The sequence below is a fragment of the Acipenser ruthenus genome, chromosome 5, assembly GCF_902713425.1.
Source record: "Acipenser ruthenus chromosome 5, fAciRut3.2 maternal haplotype, whole genome shotgun sequence".
In the NCBI taxonomy this organism is placed as follows: Eukaryota; Metazoa; Chordata; class Actinopteri; order Acipenseriformes; family Acipenseridae; genus Acipenser; species Acipenser ruthenus.
The window spans coordinates 2545727-2568369 of record NC_081193.1 but is presented as its reverse complement, the minus strand read 5'-3'; the positions used below and the strand labels follow the sequence as shown (position 1 = coordinate 2568369).

Here is a 22643-nt window from a genome sequence, read left to right as displayed (position 1 = left end):
TTTTTTTTTTTTTTTGCAGAGGTCCATTATGATAAATGCACACCACCACAGCTGTTGGACCCTACTAACTGAATGCTATTTCAATTAAATTTACCATCTTTTTTAAACACTCCCAAATTCATTTTGAAATTATCATTTTTAATTAGGAAGGCTACTGGTGTCCTCCAGTTCCCCATGGGTAATACCCTTCAGCACATTTCTGCTGTAACCTTTTTAAAATACATAATGTCACCACACTTTATATAAATTTAGTCTGGTACTGTACTTAGATTGAGGTTCCAGATGTGAAAAGCATATATATATTATATCACTGTGCTATAGCCTCCCTTACAACATGCCCCAAGGCTTCTGTGGTTCATACACTGAGCAATACAATGTTTCTCATTTTGTTTACAACATGAAATATATCTTTGGCGCCCTTTCTATCTAAATAATATTCAGCATAACGCATCACGCAACTAAAGCACACCCAGGGCAGCGAGGAGTGTAATGTTCAATCAAACACTGATATTCAACACTGGCAAGGAAGATACTGGGATTCATCAAATGCCCTGTATGTGGTCCTCACAACAAGCGCTCACCGTTAATCCATTTATGCGACAGTGCACTGTAGAGTCACACAATGTCCCTGCTTTGCCACACCTGTTCCCTGTTCCACCAGGACTTCATTAAAACCAGAAAGCTGCACTGCACACACTAATCTCAGCTTAGTCAGCAGCTAGCAATTAAGAGCCTCGCATTTACATGGTATTACATTTACATGCATCTGAATTATGTAAAATGCAGCCTTAATTAAATAGAATTAGGAAGCTACATAATTTGGCTTATGATGGAATTTACACTTTAAGTAAAAAAAAAATACATTTAGTGAAGCAGTAACAGAAATATATTATTATTATAATTCAAGTAACTGATTTAACTGTGCCACCTTATATACCTTTTTTCTATGTGCTGTTTGTAACAAAAAAAAAAAAAAAAAGGAAAATATTTTGCCAGGTAACCAGTGCTGTGTTACCAAGGCATAGGCCCAGTGAGCTGTATGATCGTGCGCGACAGTAGTACAGGCAGTTCACCCTTGGCGAATGTGAGTTGCGACCAGGATCCATGAAAAGTGTCTGTATTAATAAAATACAAATACCAAAATAAAGTGTTGACTTTAGATAAATAACTGGTAAAGCGACGCCCCACTCCCTAAAAGAGTACTAAAAGCCCCTGTCTGCTCCGGCCCCACTACACCCCTGGTAGCCCGTGTCATACAGCAAAGCCACGTCTACTGTATCTCCTGGACAGAATGATTACAACCAGTCATTTACACTCATTTGGAGGTATTAATAATATTGTTTCTGACATAGCATGCTGGAATACAAGTAGGGCTTCTGATTTCCGGTTTTAACTGATAAAACACCCGATACAAAAAAAATGAAATCGGTGGAGAGCCAATAATCACCGGAAAACACCAGAAAAACTGTAGAAATGGTAAATCAATTCACATTGACTTTACCCTTTTTCCATTAAAAAATACAACCGACTACAAAAATAATAATAAATACATTTCCCAGTGCTGCTGGGCAATGTCCCGCCTTCCTGACTTGCATCTATCATTGATTTGTTCTGAATACTTTAAACCCGCCCCAACTACTGAGTGACAGCACATTCTGCTAAGAAATAAATAATAATAATAATAATAATACATTTCTACTGGAGATTAAAAACGAGATTGCAATCAGGATGGAGGCTTGTTAACGGGATTTAAAACTGTATTATCGTTAAGATACAGAGGAATTAAAACAGAATTGTGGCGAAATGTACAAAAATGCCTACACACAAAAACCCCAGAAGAATGTGCCCGTGACCATAAGGATTTCGTTGTGGAAGACAGCAAAGGAAAGAAGGTACAACTTAAGTGTGCAAGTACTGTCGAGTTACTACTGTACATATTTTGACAAAAAAAACAAACGCCCAAGCATTTTGGAAAGTATCCGAAAACAATAATTGAAAAAAGCCCTAAAAACGATTTACATAAAACTCGAAAATAGCTCTAATATAAGTTACAATAGTTGATCAAATGCGCTAAGATCTGAGATAATGAATAAAGTTGTGTAACTATATATACATCGTTATACATTTACTAATTCTGACAAACAAAAGTTGTTTCCTTAAATAATAAGACCCATACTTTATATATGTGTTTCCAGTCATTATGAAGTATGATATTTATATATTTGAATCCAGTACTTTTTTTCCCATATAAATCTATATTTTTCACAGCACCTTTTAAGTTAATGAATGCATGTTCCACATCACAGTTTGCACAGGTAGATTACGCATTGTTAATTTTAAAAAATAAGAAATATATATCAAATGGAAATTCTTTGGAAATGTGTTTTCTCTCTCCCTCGCTGCTTCATTACTTGCTGTTCCCTTTTCCAAATGGTATCGGCAGCACCTGTGTTTCAATTAAACCTCCCCAAACCTGGTTAGTTTGAAATGCAGTCACCCCCATCTGCAGAGTCATTGAAATCGCTCAAAGCGAACAAACACATTACACATACCCTCCTGTATTTTAATATTAATTAGGTCACTTGCATTTGGAAGGAGAATTTCTCTCCCTAAAAGAAAACTACATGGAAACCCAAATGATCTGAAAGGTACTGCCAAAATAGCATGAGAAAAGTAACCCCAGCCAGTGTTTCTCTCTTGATACATTTTATAAGCAGCTAACAGTGCAACACAGTACATTTTGCTCCTGGATGCTATGTTAGGCAAATTATGAGGCAGCCGCTAGGGCCAGTACAATACATACCCTGTAAATATAGTCCAGAAGAGGAGCTTTTTGAGAATAAGGATCTTCAAGTACAGGCATGGTAATGGGCTCTAGCAGTGTATTCAAAGGAATTGCCATGCACCAATCCAAGAGGCAGAGCAGCAGTGATACCATTAGCTAAGTAATACAAAAAAGGGGTTTCCATTAGTGGGTCTCCACCAGAACGAGCTACACAAAAACATATTCAATTAGTATCTAGAAAGCATTCAGAAGACAGCCTTTTTGCAGAATTCCATTCAACTACATATTATACTCTTTAGAGCCTTACTTTTTTATCTGCCTCCATGGTAGAGTGTTCTGCACTTGGTAAGAGAAATGCAATCGTGGCCACAAAAATCTATAAAACAGTAAAAAAACAAAAGGAGGAGAGATCAATGTATTCTTTTCTTTAAAACATGTTTTCATTTGCTGATGGACAACAGAAACAGAAAGCACAGTTTTGCAGGACTTACTTCAGTGATTTTCTTGGGAAGAGATGCTTCATATTTCTGAAGGTTCTGCCAGTGACAGACTAGCAGACGAAAGACATCACACGCTACATGGGCAACCACTTTGTTTCCTAACTGAAAAATAAAATAAAAGCAAAAAACAAAAAGGATAAATGCTCCATCCTGGTAGATATAGATATAGATATAGATATATATGGTGTACTCATTTCACATGTAGAAGCAGTGTAGCTTGATTGGAGTACTATTATTTTCAAACCCTCTCCTATTTAAATAGATAAATAAAACGTAGCGTATTATTAATTGTTAAGTTAAATCTCTATGTTAGGTCTTTAAAAGACACAGGTCACTACAAAGTGCATTACACACACCAAAAATATATATATGAATGGATGCGCCCTATAGTCTGGACGTCGCGAATTCGAGTCCAGGCTATTCCTTTACCGACCGAGGACGGGAGCTTCCAGGGGAAGGCGCTCAATTGGCCAAGCGCCGCCCGGGGGGAGGGAGGGTTAGGTCGGCCACGGTGTTCTTGGCTCAGCGCCCACCAGCGACCCCTGTAGTCTGGCCGGGCGCCTGCGGGCTTGCCTGTAAGCTGCCTGAGAGCTGCGTTGTCCTCCGACGCTGTAGCTCTTGGGTGGCTGCATGGTGAGTCCGCAGTGTGAAAAAAAGCGGTCGGCTGACGGCACACACTTCGGAGGACAGCATGTGTTCGTCTTCGCCCTCCCGAGTCAGTGTAGGGGTGGTAGCGGTAAGCTGAGCCTAAAAATAATTGGCCATTTCCAAATTGGGGAGAAAATAATAAAAAATAATTGGCAACGACTAAAATTTATAAAAAAGAAAAAAAAAGAAAAACGCAATGTGATGTCCCTAATAGAATAGGGAACAATAACAAACCAAAGTCCAGATGAAGGGACCGTAGACAAGAGACACAGGAAACAATTGCTGTTGACTTCAGAGATGGCAGACAGTGATGCAGGATGCACATTTCATTGGGGTTTAGTTTTTATTGCATCCTTTTATATCTTCCACACCATATTTATTGCAGCACAATAATAGAATAATTGATTCTCACAATATTAGATGATTGAATTGCACATTATTAACTGTTTTTGACACACTAATCAAAAGACATTTTTCCAGGGTGTAATACCTTCTAGTAGATATCTGAACTGATTTAGTATAGAAGGTGCACTTTTTAATCTTGCAGCTCTTTCTTCAGTATGATAGAATTTATGAGTTTTACAGCATTGCCTCAAGAACGAAATGGATTCTAATTGTATTGTGGAAATGCTAAGCAAATTCTGTTGTATCTGTTTAATGCTTTGTCTGTGGTAATACAAAAAAATAAAGAATGCCTACAGTTTGTAAATGTCAACAGCACTTCCAGGAGTGTCAGCATGTATTAACAAGCAGATCTGAAGAAACTGTATCCTGTGAACATCTGCACTACTCATTAATAACCTTATGTTTAGTGCTCCCGTGATTCCTTTTAAATGCTAAATAGAAAAATAAATAAATAATAAGACAGATTATATTCTCGTGAACATTGATCTTTTCTTCAAGTTTTGTCAAAAACATGAATTTGTATCAATCAATTTTAAACAACAATTCAAAAGCAACTGAATATGAATTTAGTCATCAAAACATTAGAAATGTAAAAAAAAACAAATGTAACTAAAGGCAGAGAGACAGAGTGACCTGATAGTTACAAAAAAAGCAGAGTGTCACGACTTGTCATCCAATAATAAGATAAAAGGTAGGCCAAGGAAGGGAAGACAGCTTGAGCTGACTGAGATGGCAATAAGGTTGGCAAGGCTGTGCAGAATTCTATTGGATCTGAATGCAGATTCTATCATGAGCTACTGCTTAAATTCCCTGACCCCCTGCTGGCCTGCTTCTAGCCGCACAGAATCAGCTACAGTACCTGGCCAACAAAGCTGTCTGACTACAGCTTGGACAGCACTGGGTTAAGTGCTGAAAATGAATGAGCAAGATTAAGACCCAAATCAAAATATATAATCATCTTACATGGACTTGGATAAATGAATGCAGTGCTGAAGCTTAATTGTTTTAGCCCATGTCAGCATCAAAGGAGTGCATTTGAGAGAGAATGAACTCCAATCCATCACCTGAACTCTCTAAAGCCAGATCCTTCCAGTTGATTAATGTGGACAAAGTTATACTAAACCACTGTGGAGGTGGGTCAATGGAGTCGAACAATCACAATATCACATTATTTCTCATGAACCAGGAAGCAAAGATGTGGCAAGTATCTCAATATTGGAACAACAGAACCACTGAGACTTATGCAATGGTAGGGAGGAGTAAAGAAAATAAACTAAAATGGCTTTCAATTGATTGTTGTTGAAGTGTTTGTCAGAATGCAGCCCTCCCTCTTTGATGTATGGTGCTGGGTGATGCCTTGACATGACAGCTTCTCTGCAAGTTGACATTGTTGTTGTTGTTGTGCATGTTATTTCACTCCACGAGTTAAGGGTTACAAATACATTTGCAACAATACATAGAATAACAGGAGGCAGCAACAGTAAATGGTGAGAAAAAGTAGTAGGGTGTTTTGTAATGTTTTAGACCTGCTTTTTAACAAAGAGCCTATTTTTTCCAACTTGTTTTTTTTCTTCTGGCCACTTTATCCCTGTGCAAGTTCTTCAGAGGAAACGATTTCTGTTCCATTAGCAGTGGAATTGGTGCAGCAGGAGACTGGACACTGCAGCTGTTTAAATTGACACATATTCTGTGTCCGCACACTTGTGTGAAGAACACGTTGCTTTGAAATAATGGCACTGCACTATCGGTTTGTAGCCTTCAGGGACCAAAGATATGCTAATTCTTTAGAACAATAGGACTGAAAAAAACTACTTAGGTTCCTTAGCTGTAATACCACTCTGAAGTGCTCCCACGTGTACAGTATGCATGGTATGAGAGCCCATGCTGTAGAGTGCAAATAGCCATGACTAACATTGGCTTCCCCTTTGGGTCCTGGTTTAAGTGAACTGAGCAATGGTCTGCAGCTTCGTTTGGCATTTACAGAACAAAAAAATAAATACTGAAGAAATTTAGACATCTTTCTAGTTTCCTGCAACTTTTTAAATTGTTTTAATACATCCAGGTTTCTCCTGGATGCACACATGGATCACCATGTACACTGTATGTGTTTTTGCAGAATAAAGGTGCTGTAAAATTTTAGCAATAAAACTACAGCTCTGGCCAAACGTTTTCCATCACCCTATAGAATTAACAAATTTTGCTTCATAAAGTCAAATGAAACCTGCAGAATAATGTTAACATATTGAATTATGTGACATTTCGAAATCTAACATGAAATAGTGTCCTACTACTAAGGCTTCCGATATCACTTTGTAGTTTCTTTGATTACATGATGTTAAATAAAAGATCTAAATTATGATCATACTTCATTTATATTTTTTTTTTAAGTGATGCAAAACTTAGCTGTATCCAACATTTTCAAAAGAAAGCAAATATGTTTAGAAACAAGATTGATCTTTTAATATTTAAAAGGTCCGGATGGCTATGATAAAAACTATTTATTGCTCTGCTCATTATGATCAGCTGAAGCCTAGCTTAGCCTCCTGCACGAGAGTGACAAAAGCCTACCTTCAGTGTTACACCCATTACATTGATGGCGTCTTTCACATGAGGGTGGCTTGTGCACTGGGCCAGTTCTTCACAGATCCACACCCCAAGACTGCACACAGCGATGCATCTAAAACAACAGAACACACAATTAAAAGACACCCAGCAAGTGCAACCTGGAGCAAACCCTGACCTGTCACTGAAGCCTGAAGTAAATCAAAGCTGATGGTGCTGCCTTAGCTATACTTTAAAATGGCTACGGTGCATCTATAATTTGGATTTAATCCAGGTATATAATAATACCTGGCCCTAAAAAACAATGTTTAACCAAGTAAAACCTACAGTATCTGTTTACAGATACAGTAGTGATTGGTAATGACACGTCAACTTTGGATTTATTATATAAAAAAAAAAGAAAAGAAAAGAAAAATGACACAGCCAGATACACACCAGAGATACATAACATTACAAAAATACTACTCACATACCTTGCACCCTCACTTGGCTCACTTCTGGCATTCTTCAGTAAAATGTTTACGAAATAGTCCTAAAAAACATTACATTATGTATTGTACTATTAAACTGTTTTAATGTCATGCTTTCAAGTCATTGACTTGTTAAATACTCTGACTTTTATCTTTTTATCCAAAACATTTATTAACAGCAGCAGTGTGGAGTAGAGGTTAGGGCTCTGGACTCTTGACCAGAGGGTCGTGGGTTCAATCCCAGCTGGGGGACACTGCTGCTGTACCCTTGTGCAAGGTACTTTACCTAGATTGCTCAAGTAAAAACCCAACTGTATAAATGGGTAATTGTATGTAAAAATAATGTGATATCTCGTAACAATTGTAAGTCGCCCTGGATAAGGGCGTCGGCTAAGAAATAAATAATAATAATAATAATAATAATAATAATACTCAAATGTACAGCTATGGCCAAAAGTTTTGCACCACCCTATAGAATTAACAAATGAAATGAAACCTGCTAAAGAATGTTATGTTAACATATTGAATTACATACCACTTTGTAGTTTTCCATATACTTAACAAAAAACTGACCAAAAATTGAAATGTCACATTTCAAAATCTAGCATGAAATACTGTACTACTAATATGGCTTACGGTAGACTTTTGCAATATCATTTTGTAGTTTCTTTGATTACATGATGTTAAATAAAATATTTACATTATGTTTATATACAGTACTGTGCAAAAGTTTTAGGCAGGTGTGAAAAAATGCTGTAAAGTAAGAATGTTTTCAAAAATAGACATGTTAATAGTTTATATTTATCAATTAACAAAATGCAAAGTGAGTGAACAGAAGAAAAATCTACATCAAATCAATATTTGGTGTGACCACCCTTTGCCTTCAAAACAGCATCAATTCTTCTAGGTACACTTGCACACAGTTTTTGAAGGAACTCGGCAGGTAGGTTGGCCCAAACATCTTGGAGAACTAACCACAGTTCTTCTGTGGATTTAGGCAGCCTCAGTTGCTTCTCTCTCTTCATGTAATCCCAGACAGACTCGATGATGTTGAGATCAGGGCTCTGTGGGGGCCATACCATCACTTCCAGAACTCCTTGTTCTTCTTTACGCTGAAGATAGTTCTTAATGACTTTCGCTGTATGTTTGGGGTCGTTGTCATGCTGCAGAATAAATTTGGGGCCAATCAGATGCCTCCCTGATGGTATTGCATGATGGATAAGTATCTGCCTGTACTTCTCAGCATTGAAGAGACCATTAATTCTGACCAAATCCCCAACTCCATTTGCAGAAATGCAGCCCCAAACTTGCAAGGAACCTCCACCATGCTTCACTGTTGCCTGCAGACACTCATTCGTGTACCGCTCTCCAGCCCTTCGGCGAACAAACTGCCTTCTGCTACAGCCAAATATTGAGTCAAAAAATTTTTTGACTCATCAGTCCAGAGCACCTGCTGCCATTTTTCTGCACCCCAGTTCCTGTGTTTTCGTGCATAGTTGAGTCGCTTGGCCTTGTTTCCACGTCGGAGGTATGGCTTTTTGGCCGCAAGTCTTCCATGAAGGCCACTTCTGACCAGACTTCTCCGGACAGTAGATGGGTGTATCAGGGTCCCACTGTTTTCTGCCAATTCTGAGCTGATGGCACTGCTGGACATCTTCCGATTGCGAAGGGAAGTAAGCATGATGTGTCTTTCATCTGCTGCAGTAAGTTTCCTTGGCCGACCACTGCGTCTACGGTCCTCAACGTTGCCCGTTTCTTTGTGCTTCTTCAAAAGAGCTTGGACAGCACATCTGGAAACCCCTGTCTGCCTTGAAATTTCTGCCTGGGAGAGACCTTGCTGATGCAGTATAACTACCTTGTGTCTTGTTGCTGTGCTTAGTCTTGCCATGGTGTATGACTTTTGACAGTAAACTGTCTTCAGCAACCTCACCTTGTTAGCTGAGTTTGGCTGTTCCTCACCCAGTTTTATTCCTCCTACACAGCTGTTTCTGTTTCAGTTAATGATTGTGTTTCAACCTACATATTGAATTGATGATCATTAGCACCTGTTTGGTATAATTGTTTAATCATACACCTGACTATATGCCTACAAAATCCCTGACTTTGTGCAAGTGTACCTAGAAGAATTGATGCTGTTTTGAAGGCAAAGGGTGGTCACACCAAATATGGATTTGATTTAGATTTTTCTTCTGTTCACTCACTTTGCATTTAGTTAATTGATAAATATAATCTATTAACATGTCTATTTTTGAAAGCATTCTTACTTTACAGCATTTTTTCACACCTGCCTAAAACTTTTGCACAGTACTGTATATATATATATATATATATATATATATATATATATATATATATATATATATATATATATATATATATATATATAATGCCTCAAATCTTAAAATTCCATGTGAGGCAACACTTTTGGCCATAGCTGTTTCTAAGCATGCAGTAATTGCGACGTGTATTTTACACTACATACCTTAATGTCCTCATTCCCAATGAATCTCTCAGTAGATCCAGGAACAGGCTGCAGTAAAGGCATTTGCTGGTAAAGGTTTGGGAAGCACACTAGGGAGCCGAGAATAGTTTGTGCTTCAATGCGTGGGGCCTTAAAAAAAATAAATAAATAAAAAAAAAAATTTCAACAAAGGGCAAAAGCATCTTGAGTTTGGGTTTAGGATCCTAGGAAATCAAAACTCTGTCCCACCATTCACACCCTAATAAACTGCTGTTTAAAAGCAGCTGTGCTATACTTGGAATTTGAGATATACCATTTTGATGCTACCCCAAAAACAACAACTCAACCAACAGAGAAGATTAAGTGCATATTAACAATATGCTACCGGGGACATTCCATTCCATCAGGAACATATCACATTGGTATTGACAATGGCGGTGTTTACATGCACGTTTTAATTGCGCTAGTGCATTCATGACGTGTCACGAGCAAATGACGCATGATTGTGTTCGTTCCAAAAGTGCACGGCAAAAAAAGTGTGTGACTCAAGTGTCATTACACTTTGGTAAAGCACGGTAAAGTGCGTGCTGATTGGCCTAATTAGTCCCATAGCAACAAACTCCTCAGTCGTGCAAAATACTTAACGATAGACTTTCATGAAATAACACGATACCTCCTCCACTTCCCCTATGTAAAAGAACGCTCTTCTCTGGGGTACGGTCTTTCTGTCCTCCTCTGTAGTGCAAGTAAGATTTTCCTTATCCCAGTCTTACTAATACAAATCAGTTAAATATCTATCCATCCATTATTATCAATCCGCTTCTCCTGATGAGGGTCGCTGCTAAATTATACATAAATTGCACATAGAGATGTTGATATATACCATTATTTATTATTTCAGTGTATCATGAACGATGAATGAGAAATACTAGATCGTTATGACCAGCATTATTATCATAATAATAATACTATGAATAATGTAGCTTTTTTCCCGCAGGATGTTTCAAGCTTCCACCCCTTCTGACAGCACGCAACACCAGGTTGACCAATTGTGAATTGTCTCACAGTCTCTGTTTTACATGTGAATCATAAGAATAATTTCTGGAAAATAACATACCGCACATACGCACACTTAGCCTCAGCCATGCGTAAAAGGGCTTTATCTCCCCAACCACAGTAACTAGAGCGTCCAAACCAACTTTAATGTGAAGAAGACCAATTGTGAATTGTTTCACAAGCTCTCCTTTACATGTGAATCAAACAAATAAATTGTGAAAAACAATAACATACCGCATATACGCACACAGCCTACCTGACACGCGTAAAATGGCTTTATCTCCTCAACCACAGCAGCTACAGCGCTCAAACCAACTTTAATTTAAAGGATGCCAAATGTGAATTGTTTCACAGTCTGTGTTTTACCTGTGAAGCCTAAGAATAATTTGTGAAAAAACAAATGGTTGGGGATATCAAGCCATTTTACGCATGTCGGGCTAAGTGTGTGCGCATATGCGATATGTTTTGTTTTTCACATATTATTCTTAGGATTCACATGTAAAACAAAAGCTGTGAAGCCATTCACAACTGTTCTTCTTTAAATTAAAGTTGGTTTGAACGCTGTAGTTGCTGTAGCTGCTGATCCAGGAGCATCGTCTGATGCGCCTGGAGTACACAAGGATGTACCGTCTGATTGCACGCACCGCTGCCAGGCAGGATCGGCAATACAGCCACCTCTTGGAAAGGCTGGACCACGCTGATCAACAGCACCAAGAGGTGGTTGGATTGCACGTCGAATTTCTGCGCACAATACGATTCCTTTCCTGCAAACCCATTGCATGGGACTGAAGGAGTTCATCCCATACAAGACTTAATCTAGCCAGTGTTTGTCTGCGTCTTCTCCATCCATCAATTTTTGTCGCAACTACGTTGTAAGTAGGCCTATGATTTTATATACCCTTATAACTAAATAGCAAATACACACACATTATGTATTTATTACATTAACGTTTGTGTAAGTTTCCACATTTTCTGCATAATTAATTTTAATATTTCAAAGTACCTGTGTTTGAAACCAACACATCACGAGTTGTTTTTAATATATTTGTTCCACATTAACGCATATTTGTGATTATTGAACGCATAATCCTTTTGTTTAGCACATTAACAGTTACGCAGTTGGCTAAGACTAATATATATGGGTGTGTGAAAGGACATCAGTAGCCTTAGAAGCATAAGAAAAGCAGTAATGGGAATTGGTGAGTGCTGTCGGTTTTTGTACACATGCTACTTCTACCATTTCTAGAACAACTAATTCTAAACAATAATAGTAATAACTATTATTACTTTCTTCTTGGCAGCATGAACCGTTTTAACTGCAAGCCCTTTGCATTCTAGACAGATGGAGAGTAACCTTCTCTTCATCTCTGCCTAGCGCGTAAAGCCTCATGTAAACCCCTGTGCATTATTTGAACGATATCCTTTATCGCGCAGCATCTCTTTTCAGCGCGTTTGGTGATATTTAAATAAATCCTCCCATTATTTTATTATTAATGAGGTCGTTTGCATTTGGACGACCAAATTCTCTCTCTAAAATAAACTCTCATGTAAACGTGGAAGCAGAACTGTCATGACCAAAAAAGCGCGAGAGATCTGTTATCACGCGTTTCAGTTTTTTGCTTGTAAACTGCCCCAATGATGCTTGCATCTGTTACAGAATACAGATACATTGTCATGAAATAAATGAAGCATTTGTTGATTCTTTTATTTATTTATTTATTTTAGCTTGAAATCTTGGGCATTGATGGTTCACAATTCAGAATGTGCACCATCAAGCCCAAAGATTACATATTAAATTCTGGATCAACATTCCCCCCCACTCACTCTACCATTTTTGTAGATTTTGTTACGTTTCTGTGTTTTGTTTTAAGTGCTCCGGCTGGAAGTAGATTCCAATTTAAAATGTTAACCTACAGCAGGTCAGAAACACCTGGAAATCACACCTCTCTTTTTACTGCACACACTGGTAACAAGATTCTGAAACCCGAGCCGTGCATTCTGTGTGTCAAGATGCAGTGACGCTGGTGTGGAGGTGAGTTCTCACAGTCTGGCCCTTTGATGAAACACCTTTGCAATGCTAGCGAGTCACTTTATCCTGCAATTTCACACATCGGCTGCCATGGTGCCTGTCCCAGGAGCCCCAGTTCACGCTGCACTAATGAGAGCACACCTGTTCCAGTGGAGAGATGGGAGTCTTGTTTGCTGCCACGGCTCGTCCTCTCATATTACACATTGTCATACTCACTTCCAATGCATCAGAGCCAAGGATCCGTGCAGCAGCTGAAATGAAGTCGCCAACCAGCATTGTGAACCCAGGCAAACCAAGAAAAAGGAACCGCGGAGAACAATACCGGATGACTGTGTTCAAAACATCCTAGAGTAAAAAAAAAGAAATAAAACAAACTTTAAAATAACATCACTCCCATTACTGTATTTAAAGACTGTTATTATTATTATTATTATTAATTTCTTAGCAGACGCCCTTATCCAGGGCGACTTACAATTGTTACAACATATCACATTATACATTATTTCACATTTTACAGATAACACATTATTTTTACATACAATTACCCATTTATACAGTTGGGTTATTATTGGAGCAATCTAGGTAAAGTACCTTGCTCAAGGGTACAACAGCAGTGTCCCCCACTGGGGATTGAACCCACAACCCTCCGGTCAAGAGTCCAGAGCCCTAACCACTACTCCACACTGCTGCCCAGGACTGTTAAAGTTAAAGATTACAAAACATTTAAGAGAAATAGACCATTAACCCAAGTACTGGTGATCACAACACAATTATGTGTTAGAAAGAAATATATGTATTTATTGAATGGGTCCAGGTGCGTACTGGTATAGGAGAATGTATATTACATAATAACAATAAGTAATAACAGCATGAGTAATATAGACGGGTTCATTTATGAACAAAAACAAAGTATCCCCTGGGTATGGCAACTTTGACAGAATGGTGAAGTAATGGTAAAGTAAAATCGATATGTGGGCATTAGTAGAGGTTGTACAGTGGACAATGGCTTACAGTATACAGCTGCATACCAAAGTTTTTCTGTCTTTACTCAAGAATGTTTGCTGGGTTTGAGGGTTCAGTGATGTAAAGACAACCTTCCACACAATCTACTGTAAGCCAGATAAGCAGTCACTGTTTTTTTTTGTTACATGACTTTGTTTGTGTTGTCCTTTTTCAATTGTTAGTTGTATAAATGTACAATATCATAACCCATGTTCCTCTAAAGTAATTGCTTCCCTCTTATGTGTATCACAATCCAATAGGCTTGTGTTAAACCCAACCTGCATAAACCCACTGATATGCAGTAATGTGTTAACAAACGATTGAATTTGAATGTGACAGTTCTTTTGTACTACAGCCTAGGTAGAGCCCCCATTCTCCCTCCAGGTTAATATCTAAAGTGGGGGTTTTAATCTTTCCGCATGCTGTGTAGGCAATACCAAACAAAGCAAACAACTCTGGGAAAAGAAGCAGATGGGTTCTGCTTGTAACATGCTGCAGAGTAAATCCTGGCTGTGGGGGCTGAACAAAAGATCCACCTTCCTATAATTAAAAGAGTGATTAACGTGCTGCTTTCCTCACGACACACCTGTAATTACACACACAGCCCAGGTATTCTGCCCAGCACCAAGCTATATAGCAGCAGCAGATGGGAATTCATTTCTGTTGACATATGCTGCAATAAAGAGGGATTTCTGCAAACCTGGCTTTCAAGGTGAAGCATATTTTGAAGATTAATATTGTAAACAGCCATGTTGTTAACTCTGCTTTCCTATTAAAGACCCATCTGTCATATTTACGTGCTGAATGAAACATTCTGTGAGAAACGTCTGCCTGCGAAGGACACTGTGGGATTTGCAGTGCCGACATGTCTACAGTCGCACTGAATATAGATGAGTGAACAACTTCAGTTAAATAAGTACCCGCGGCCCAGTATGAGAGTGCTTAACCCATATGTTCGTATTAATTCCACAGTATTATACAGCAATGCTTCCTTGTATCAAGATCACTTTACTATGAGAGGGAAATCAGATTAAGGAGGAGATCTAACATCATATTTCAATTTCAGTTATTTAGTACCTACAGTACGATTCCCAGAAACATTGAGAAACTGACTTAATACTGTGTTTAGATGCAATATTTGGGACAACACAAAATCGTAGCTAAGCAATATAAATAATCAAATATTTCCCCCGAATGCAAAAGTGCTAAAAATACAGGAGTCTAACATAACCATTTAGAATTACATCTTTACAATAAACTATGATCAATTTCAACAGGAATAAAAATGAAATATTTTTATTGGAAATAGGTAATGTATAAGACAATTCCTTTTGTTATGTATATTCCTATGAAGGAAGCTAAGGCCAACACTGCTATAAAATACAAACAATGTTATTTTATTCAACAATCATAATTTACTTAACTTTTATCAAGCTAAACTTCAAAATATGTTGCAGTACATCATTGACACATTATCCATTTTCCCATTGTTGCAGCATGTGGTTTTTCTCAGGCAAATAATAATTTAAAAGCATCACAATAATGCATTTATCAATAAACTTCAGGAAGTGCTGCAATCTCAATAAAACAGATTGAGAATATGAGAAGAGTGAAGCTTAATTGTTTCTTCACTTCTTACTTTGCATCAGCGTTTTTGTATGACACATGATTAAACCCCAGAGATACTGAATATCCGCGTCAATCTGATTGGTTAGTATTGTTTTGTCTTGTCTTGAAGGTGCTGTTTAACCTGCATGTGAAACTAAAGGTTACTGACAGAGCTGCTATGTGTTTAATGCTTATCTCTAAGCCACAAGTTTATGAGAAAGGGTACAGAATGGAAACATCTGTCCTCTATCAATTCGATTGTAAAAATCAGGTAGTTCAAATAGAGGCATGTTTTTTCGTTCTCTTTAAAGCACAGTTCTGTAAACACCAGCCACATTCAGCTGCTCACTACCTGGTAAATGAATCACTTCAATTGAATGCTTTGTAAACAGTGAATGGAAAAAACTAAAGTAATACAGAAAACATGTTGCAGCAGTAATAGAAAATTGGTTTACGCATTTGGTTAGATTGATATTTTTCTTCATTCTTTTATAATTGACCTTTGGAACATGTAATGTGTAGAGCAATCTCTAGTAATTAGTGACTCTGTACCTTAGAATGATTGCACAAAATGAGCATTTTAGAGGAAGCAGCAATTCTGGATGCATAATTACAGAAACATAATTTGGTGAGCAAAAATGGACTACCTCGCCTGTTAAAAAAAAAAAAAAAATATATATATATATATATATATATATATATATATCAGCAAAAAATGCATGACTGTTCTGCTGGGTGACTGATTAACATGCCTAACAAAAGTGCACAAATCTGGGGCTAGGAAACATAAGACACAACGAACAGAAACTTAATCTGTGTTCCCGAGCAAAACAGGCAGATTTCGATTGGAAGGCATTCTCTCCAGTATTTAGTCTGTATCATCAAGCTCCTGATGTACTCACATTGCACATTATATGTTTGCTTATTACTCATGGGGAGTTGTATTGCAATGTCTTACACTCACCTCCTTTTCTACAACACCCACACTAGAGGTGCAATCGGCACCCTAATTTCCTATTCGATTCACAATGTAACACAATTTTTGTTCCTGGGTAGTAAGTGTTATTTCCTAATTGCTTATGCCTCAAAAGTATAGAAAATGGCTATTATTCCCCACAAACTTTGCTTTTGTGAACAGGACAGTGATATTTTGAAATTTACCTATTTCCAATGAGAAAACGGGCAAATTTGTGTCTTTTCGTTCACATACAGTCAGAAAAAAACAACATATGAATCCAAATTAACATGTATTTATACTAAAGTAATACAAAAATGACTACAAAAGATTTAGAAGTGAGTAGTTTTTCGAGATTTACGATTATACTGTAAATCACTTTCACGAATCAGCCCCCAAATGTAGTCTCCCATCATGTTCTCGTTATACTGTCCTTGGTAGCGGCGTTCAAAGTCCAGTATATCCTGGTGGAAGCGCTCGCCTTGCTCCTCCGAGTACGCTCCCATGTTCTCCTTGAATTTATCAAGATGAGCATCAAGGATATGGACTTTGAGGGACATCCTACAGCCCATTGTGCCGTAGTTCTTCACCAGAGTCTCAACCAGCTCCACATAGTTTTAGACCTTGTGATTGCCCAGGAAGCCCCGAACCACTGCAACAAAGCTGTTCCAAGCCGCTTTCTCCTTACTAGTGAGCTTCTTGGGGAATCCATTGCACTCCAGGATCTTCTTTATCTGTGGTCTGACGAAGACACCGGCTTTGACCTTTGCCTCAGACAGCTTAGGAAAGAAGTCTTGAAGGTACTTGAAGGCTGCCGACTCCTTATCTAGAGCTCTGACAAATTGTTTCATAAGGCCCAATTTGATGTGCAGTGGTGGCATCAGCACCTTCCGGGGGTCCACCAGTGGCTCCCACTTGACGTTGTTCCTCCCCACAGAGAACTTGGTCCGCTGTGGCCAGTCCCGCCTGTGGTAGTGCACCTTGGTGTCCCTACTGTCCCAAAGGCAAAGATAGCAGGGAAACTTGGTAAAACCGCCTTGGAGACCCATCAGGAATGCCACCATTCTGAAGTCTCCTATGACCTCCCAGCCGTACTCATCATACTTCAAGGCGTCCAGCAAGGTCTTGATGCTGTTGTAATCCTCTTTGAGGTGCACCGAGTGAGGCAGGGGAAGAGACGGGTACTTGTTACCATTATGGAGCAGCACGGCTTTGAGGCTCCTGGATGAGCTGTCAATGAAGAGGCGCCACTCATTCTGGTTACAGCCGATTCCGATTGCCTCGAACAGACTGGTCACATTGTGGCAGAAGCAGAGCCCATCTTGACGGGTGAAGAAGCTGGAAAAAGGTTGGTGACGCTTCCTCTGATCTGCGACTTGCACACTTTCATCCAACAAGTTCCACTGCTTGAGCCTAGACATCAAAAGCTCGGCACTGGACTTGGTGAGACCAAGATCTCTAATCAAGTCGTTGAGGTCTTTTTGGTTGGGGTAGTATGGGTTTCTCTCCTCAGCTCCACCTCTGAAATTGTCATCTGGATCTACAACGTCTTCCTCGCTCTCTGACTTGCTGCTCTCTTCTAAAGACGGCTGCTCTCACCCCGGAGGAGTGGGTACGGGGAGCTCATGGCAGTGGCACCGGGGCGATGGATGAAGGAAGGTCCGGATACATGATAGCAGGTGCATTCTTGCCAGTCCGACGTTTGGAAGGGTCCACCATGCAGAAGTAGCAGTTGCTTGAGTGGTCAGTGGGTTCCCGCCAAATTCTTGGGATAGCGAACTTCATGGCTGTCTTTTCCCCTCTGTACCATCCTACAAAAATACATTTATTTCACCCATGACTAATGTGTAAGAGATTCTCGCAACATTTTTCATATATGATATATTTTTTCAATAACATTGAAAATTGTAAAACATTTTAAAATTAAAAACTTTTACAATTTTAAAAATTTTAACAAATTTTATAACATAAAATTCCGAGCAACAATTGTCCATCTTACCTTCCAGAGTTTTTTTGCAGTGCTCGCAGGTGAAATGAGGTGCCCAGGGTTTGTCTTGATCCCCGACAGGCATGCCGAAATATGCCTTGTAGGCCTCACACATCTTAGCAGATGCTTCCACTGAGTACTTTTTCGCTCTTGTCTTGATAAATTGGCCGCAGACATAGCAAAATGCGTCTGCCGGATGCTTGCAGCCTCTTGCTGCCATCTCAGAAAAATGCAGATATGTATCCACTTAGGCAGCTGGAACTAAACTGAACTGGTGGGCTTAAGGCCCCTGTATTTATACCACTATTTATATTACTGGAAAGTTCTAGAAGTTACTCCAAGTTTACTCAGCACTGAATCTATCTGGAATGTTCTGGAAAATAGGTAAATTTCAAAATATCACTGTCCTGGTCACAAAAGCAAAGTTTGTGGGGAATAATAGCCATTTTCTATACTTTTGAGGCATAAGCAATTAGGAAATAACACTTACTACCCAGGAACAAAAAAAAAAAAAAATTGTTACACGGTGTTATCGTATAGACATTTATCAACGATAATCGATGCACTGAGGTTTTATTTTTCAAAGTAAAGAACAAACATTAGGTTTTTTTTAACAGAAGATCCAATAACTAAAAACACTTATTGCATAACAGTTAAATAAAAAGGCACAATGTACATTCAAATTAGAACTCTTCCGATTATAAAAAAATGAAATACAAAGGACTTCAGTTCTTAACATCAGATATCCCTTTAACATTGTAATAAATACTATACTTTAACAGAAATAATTTCTATTTGAACTATGGTTGTTCATTACTGTTAACATTTTATGTCCAAAAGTAAAGCAAAACATTTTAATTAATCTCACAAATCCTGACTAATTTAACTATCATACTAAATTCAGCTTCTTTTCATATAATATTGCCATATAATCCTAACAGAACATGCTTTGAAACAAAGGTAAATCAGTTGATTTAAAAGATTTTAAACAAAAAAAAAGTATTGCCTTAATTTTTAAATCAAGAAAACGTGAATACAATAGACCTACTTCTGATGATTTGCCTTGTCCAGCGCAAACGTGGAGGCCTAAAGTGTGTATCCTAGCAACGCACTAATCTACCGTCCTAGCACTAAAAGAAGCGCACTCTCACACATATTGCCTTAATTTTTAAATTGAGAAAACTTGTACACAATATGCCTACTTCTGATTTGGCTTATTTAACGCGAATGTAGAGGCCTAATGTGTGTCCTAGCACTAAAAGAAGCGCACTTTCACACACTCAAGGCTTTAATACAAACCGGCAACAGGAGACTTCAAACTGGGTTTTAATTTGATTCACCAATATGTAATCCACACTTTCATAAACAATACCGTATATTTTCTTTTTTTGGGGAGATAAACATGATGCATCCAACAATTTGTGTAAATTGTGAGTCTACTTTGTGGTCAAGCGTTAACTTTTTGGGATGTTTTTTTTTTAAAAAAAAACGCATTTTAGACAAACTTTCCCTGGCAAAAAAAAGTAAATCTGTACAATATTTTATTATTATTTTAAAATAAAATACAGACTTATGTCAATGTATTTATTTTTCAGTGAGAGTAGTGCAGAGAAAGAATATTGCCCTCCCCAAAAAATAAAATAGAGAAAAGACATCCGGGTTTGACACCAGGATCACCCTGCTGCTGCAGTGTTCCGTTTAGCCATCATAGGACAAGATGCTAGATGAGGAAAAATAGCTGTAAAATGTTGTACACGGTTTAAAAAAAAAAACAAAAAAACGTAGATAATTGAAAAAAACAAAAGAAAAAACATATTTTGTCTTTGCAGAATTTGATGTAGCCTACTTTAAATATTGTCTGCATTTTGGTAGAAGAACAGTAAAAGAATGCAGAGAAACTGTCCTCTGAAGCCGACTGCTTCTTTTCACACTGCAGACTCACCATGCAGCCACCTCGGAGTTACAGTGTAGGAGGAGCTTACAGGCAAGCCTGCAGGCACCCGGCCAGACTACAGGGGTCGCTGGTGCACGGTGAGCCGAGGACACCCTGGCCGACCTAAACACTCCCCCCTGCAGGCGGCTCTCGGCCAATTGTGCGCCGCCCCCTGGGAACTCCCACGGTTGGCAATGGAATAGCCTGGACTCGAAGCTTAAGTATGTTATAAATTTGTTGAGGTGAGGTGGGGTGACAGGGAACCTTTTGTGTATCTTGAAGAATTTAGTGAACCCGTGAAGCTATAAGGCTAGATCCACCGTTAATCACTAATTGATTGATTGTGTTCACTGTTAAATAAAACCAAAATCCTACAAATTATATTCTACTTTTTTGTGTGTGTTTTGCGCGACGGGGAGAGGGCGAGTAGATTTTTCTAGCATTTCGTCCCTTCAAGGAACTTCCAGATTCAGCCACTGACTCATTGTGTGACCCTGAGCAAGTCACTTAACCTCCTTGTGCTCCGTCTTTCAGGTGAGACGTAACTGTAAGTGACTCTGCAGCTGATGCATAGTTCACACACCCTAGTCTCTATAAGTTACCTTGGATAAAGGCATCTGCTAAATAAACAAATAATAATAATAATAATAATAATAATAATAATAATAATAATCTGTAAGGCCTTATCTGTCACATTCACCCACCTCCAATCATATTCCTGCCTGTGCCACTGTAACAACACAAGCATACAGGATTCAAAGAATGCCACTGGGGAAGGAAATGCACTGACATCAGGTTCTAAAGCACTGGGCAGTTTATCACAGGGACAAGGGCTGGGATAGATTATTGCGATATTGTTGGTAATGAATTGATTATTTATTGTACTGAACATTTCTTATTGATAATTGTATTAAAATGACAATAATCTTGTTTTCCAGCAGTTGTAATCATGTTTATTATTTAGCAGATAATTGAAAATCGTCCAACCCTTGGAGGGACAAGACTGCATTTCCAGGTTTTGCACTCGTTTGATCAATGCTTTGAGACACACAATTCCTGCAGACACAGGCTGTACTTTGACACTATTGTCTCCAGTCCTGCTGGATTCGAGAAGCTAAATCATTTTGCTAAATCCATTTGTAAACCTGGAATGTATAGCATTGGTTATAAATGGCTATTTTATTACATGTGTAATCAGTACAAGCTCAAGTGTATTTCCATGTAGAAAGTTTGTAGTAGTTGTATACATCACCACCCAATGTAATCATTTAAAAAAAGCTTGCTTTGTGCTAGCCAGGTGCTGTGTATAATAAAGTGTAATACATTTCATCACATACTGTAAACATACTGAAGGTGGAGAGGAGATATTAGCAATAATTGTATTTTACGTCTTTTGTAATCAGTAATAGGAATACTTAACTGAACATGAATATGTTTCGAACTGCATGGGCACACTACTACAAATGTGTGGGCCAAGCATTGCATTTCAAGATTCCACATATAATATACATCAACACACTTACTCCCTGGAAGACATAAAACTTCCATTACATTGGATAGGGTTATACAGTGGACAACTGCACACACCACCAAGCAGAATGGGTTGTCTCCTTCCAGAAACCTGGTTTTGTATAGGGAATCAGACTCTGTAGAAATATTTAACACTGCTGGGCCCTAATCTGCTGATCTATAGCAAGTCACACGAACTGACCCACCACAACAAATTCATCTGTATTTATTTACAGTTATTTTTTCTTTTGTTTTTGGATAATTCACCAGGATAGCAGCAAGTCAATATCATTAACAGAATACAGTATGTAATCCAATGAAAAAAAAAAATCAAAACCCTGGTTATTTGTCTTATTTGTGAAAATGAAAAAGCTTTGTCCAGAAAACGGTTTTCTGTAGATATAAACACCATTTTACATATACACATATATATATAATTTGGGACAAAAATAATCTTAACAATATCAATTGGTAATAAATTAGTAATTTGATCAAATACTAATGTTCCTGTTTGGAACACAAACCAGCACACTACTGCAGGACTGGAAAAAGGGCACTCTTTAATGCAAAGCAGCCAAGCTGGTTTTCTATTGTTCAGCATGAAGACTGTTTTCCATCCGGTTTGAACATGCCCCAGTGCACAGCCCTATCTGACTCTGGCAGCTGAACAATTGAAGTCCCCATATTGTATTTGTAATAACAAAGCTATAGATTATAACACCCTCCCACCAGC

At 38.4% G+C, this 22643-nt stretch overlaps 1 protein-coding gene across 3 annotated transcripts in view; it reads right to left on the bottom strand.

Annotated features, from left to right (window-relative positions):
* The window catches only part of LOC117402736 (ral GTPase-activating protein subunit alpha-2-like), a 179479-nt gene that overhangs the window by 80022 nt on the left and 76814 nt on the right, over positions 1-22643 (bottom strand). For all 3 annotated transcript variants that reach the window (XM_034004162.3, XM_034004163.3, XM_034004164.3), the window contains 7 exons: positions 13133-13261; positions 9853-9981; positions 7374-7432; positions 6907-7015; positions 3277-3387; positions 3093-3161; positions 2804-2941 (listed from right to left, as the gene is read on the bottom strand). In XM_034004162.3, coding sequence (XP_033860053.3) covers positions 2804-2941; positions 3093-3161; positions 3277-3387; positions 6907-7015; positions 7374-7432; positions 9853-9981; positions 13133-13261 — 744 coding nt within the window. The remainder of the gene's footprint in view (positions 1-2803; positions 2942-3092; positions 3162-3276; positions 3388-6906; positions 7016-7373; positions 7433-9852; positions 9982-13132; positions 13262-22643) is intronic.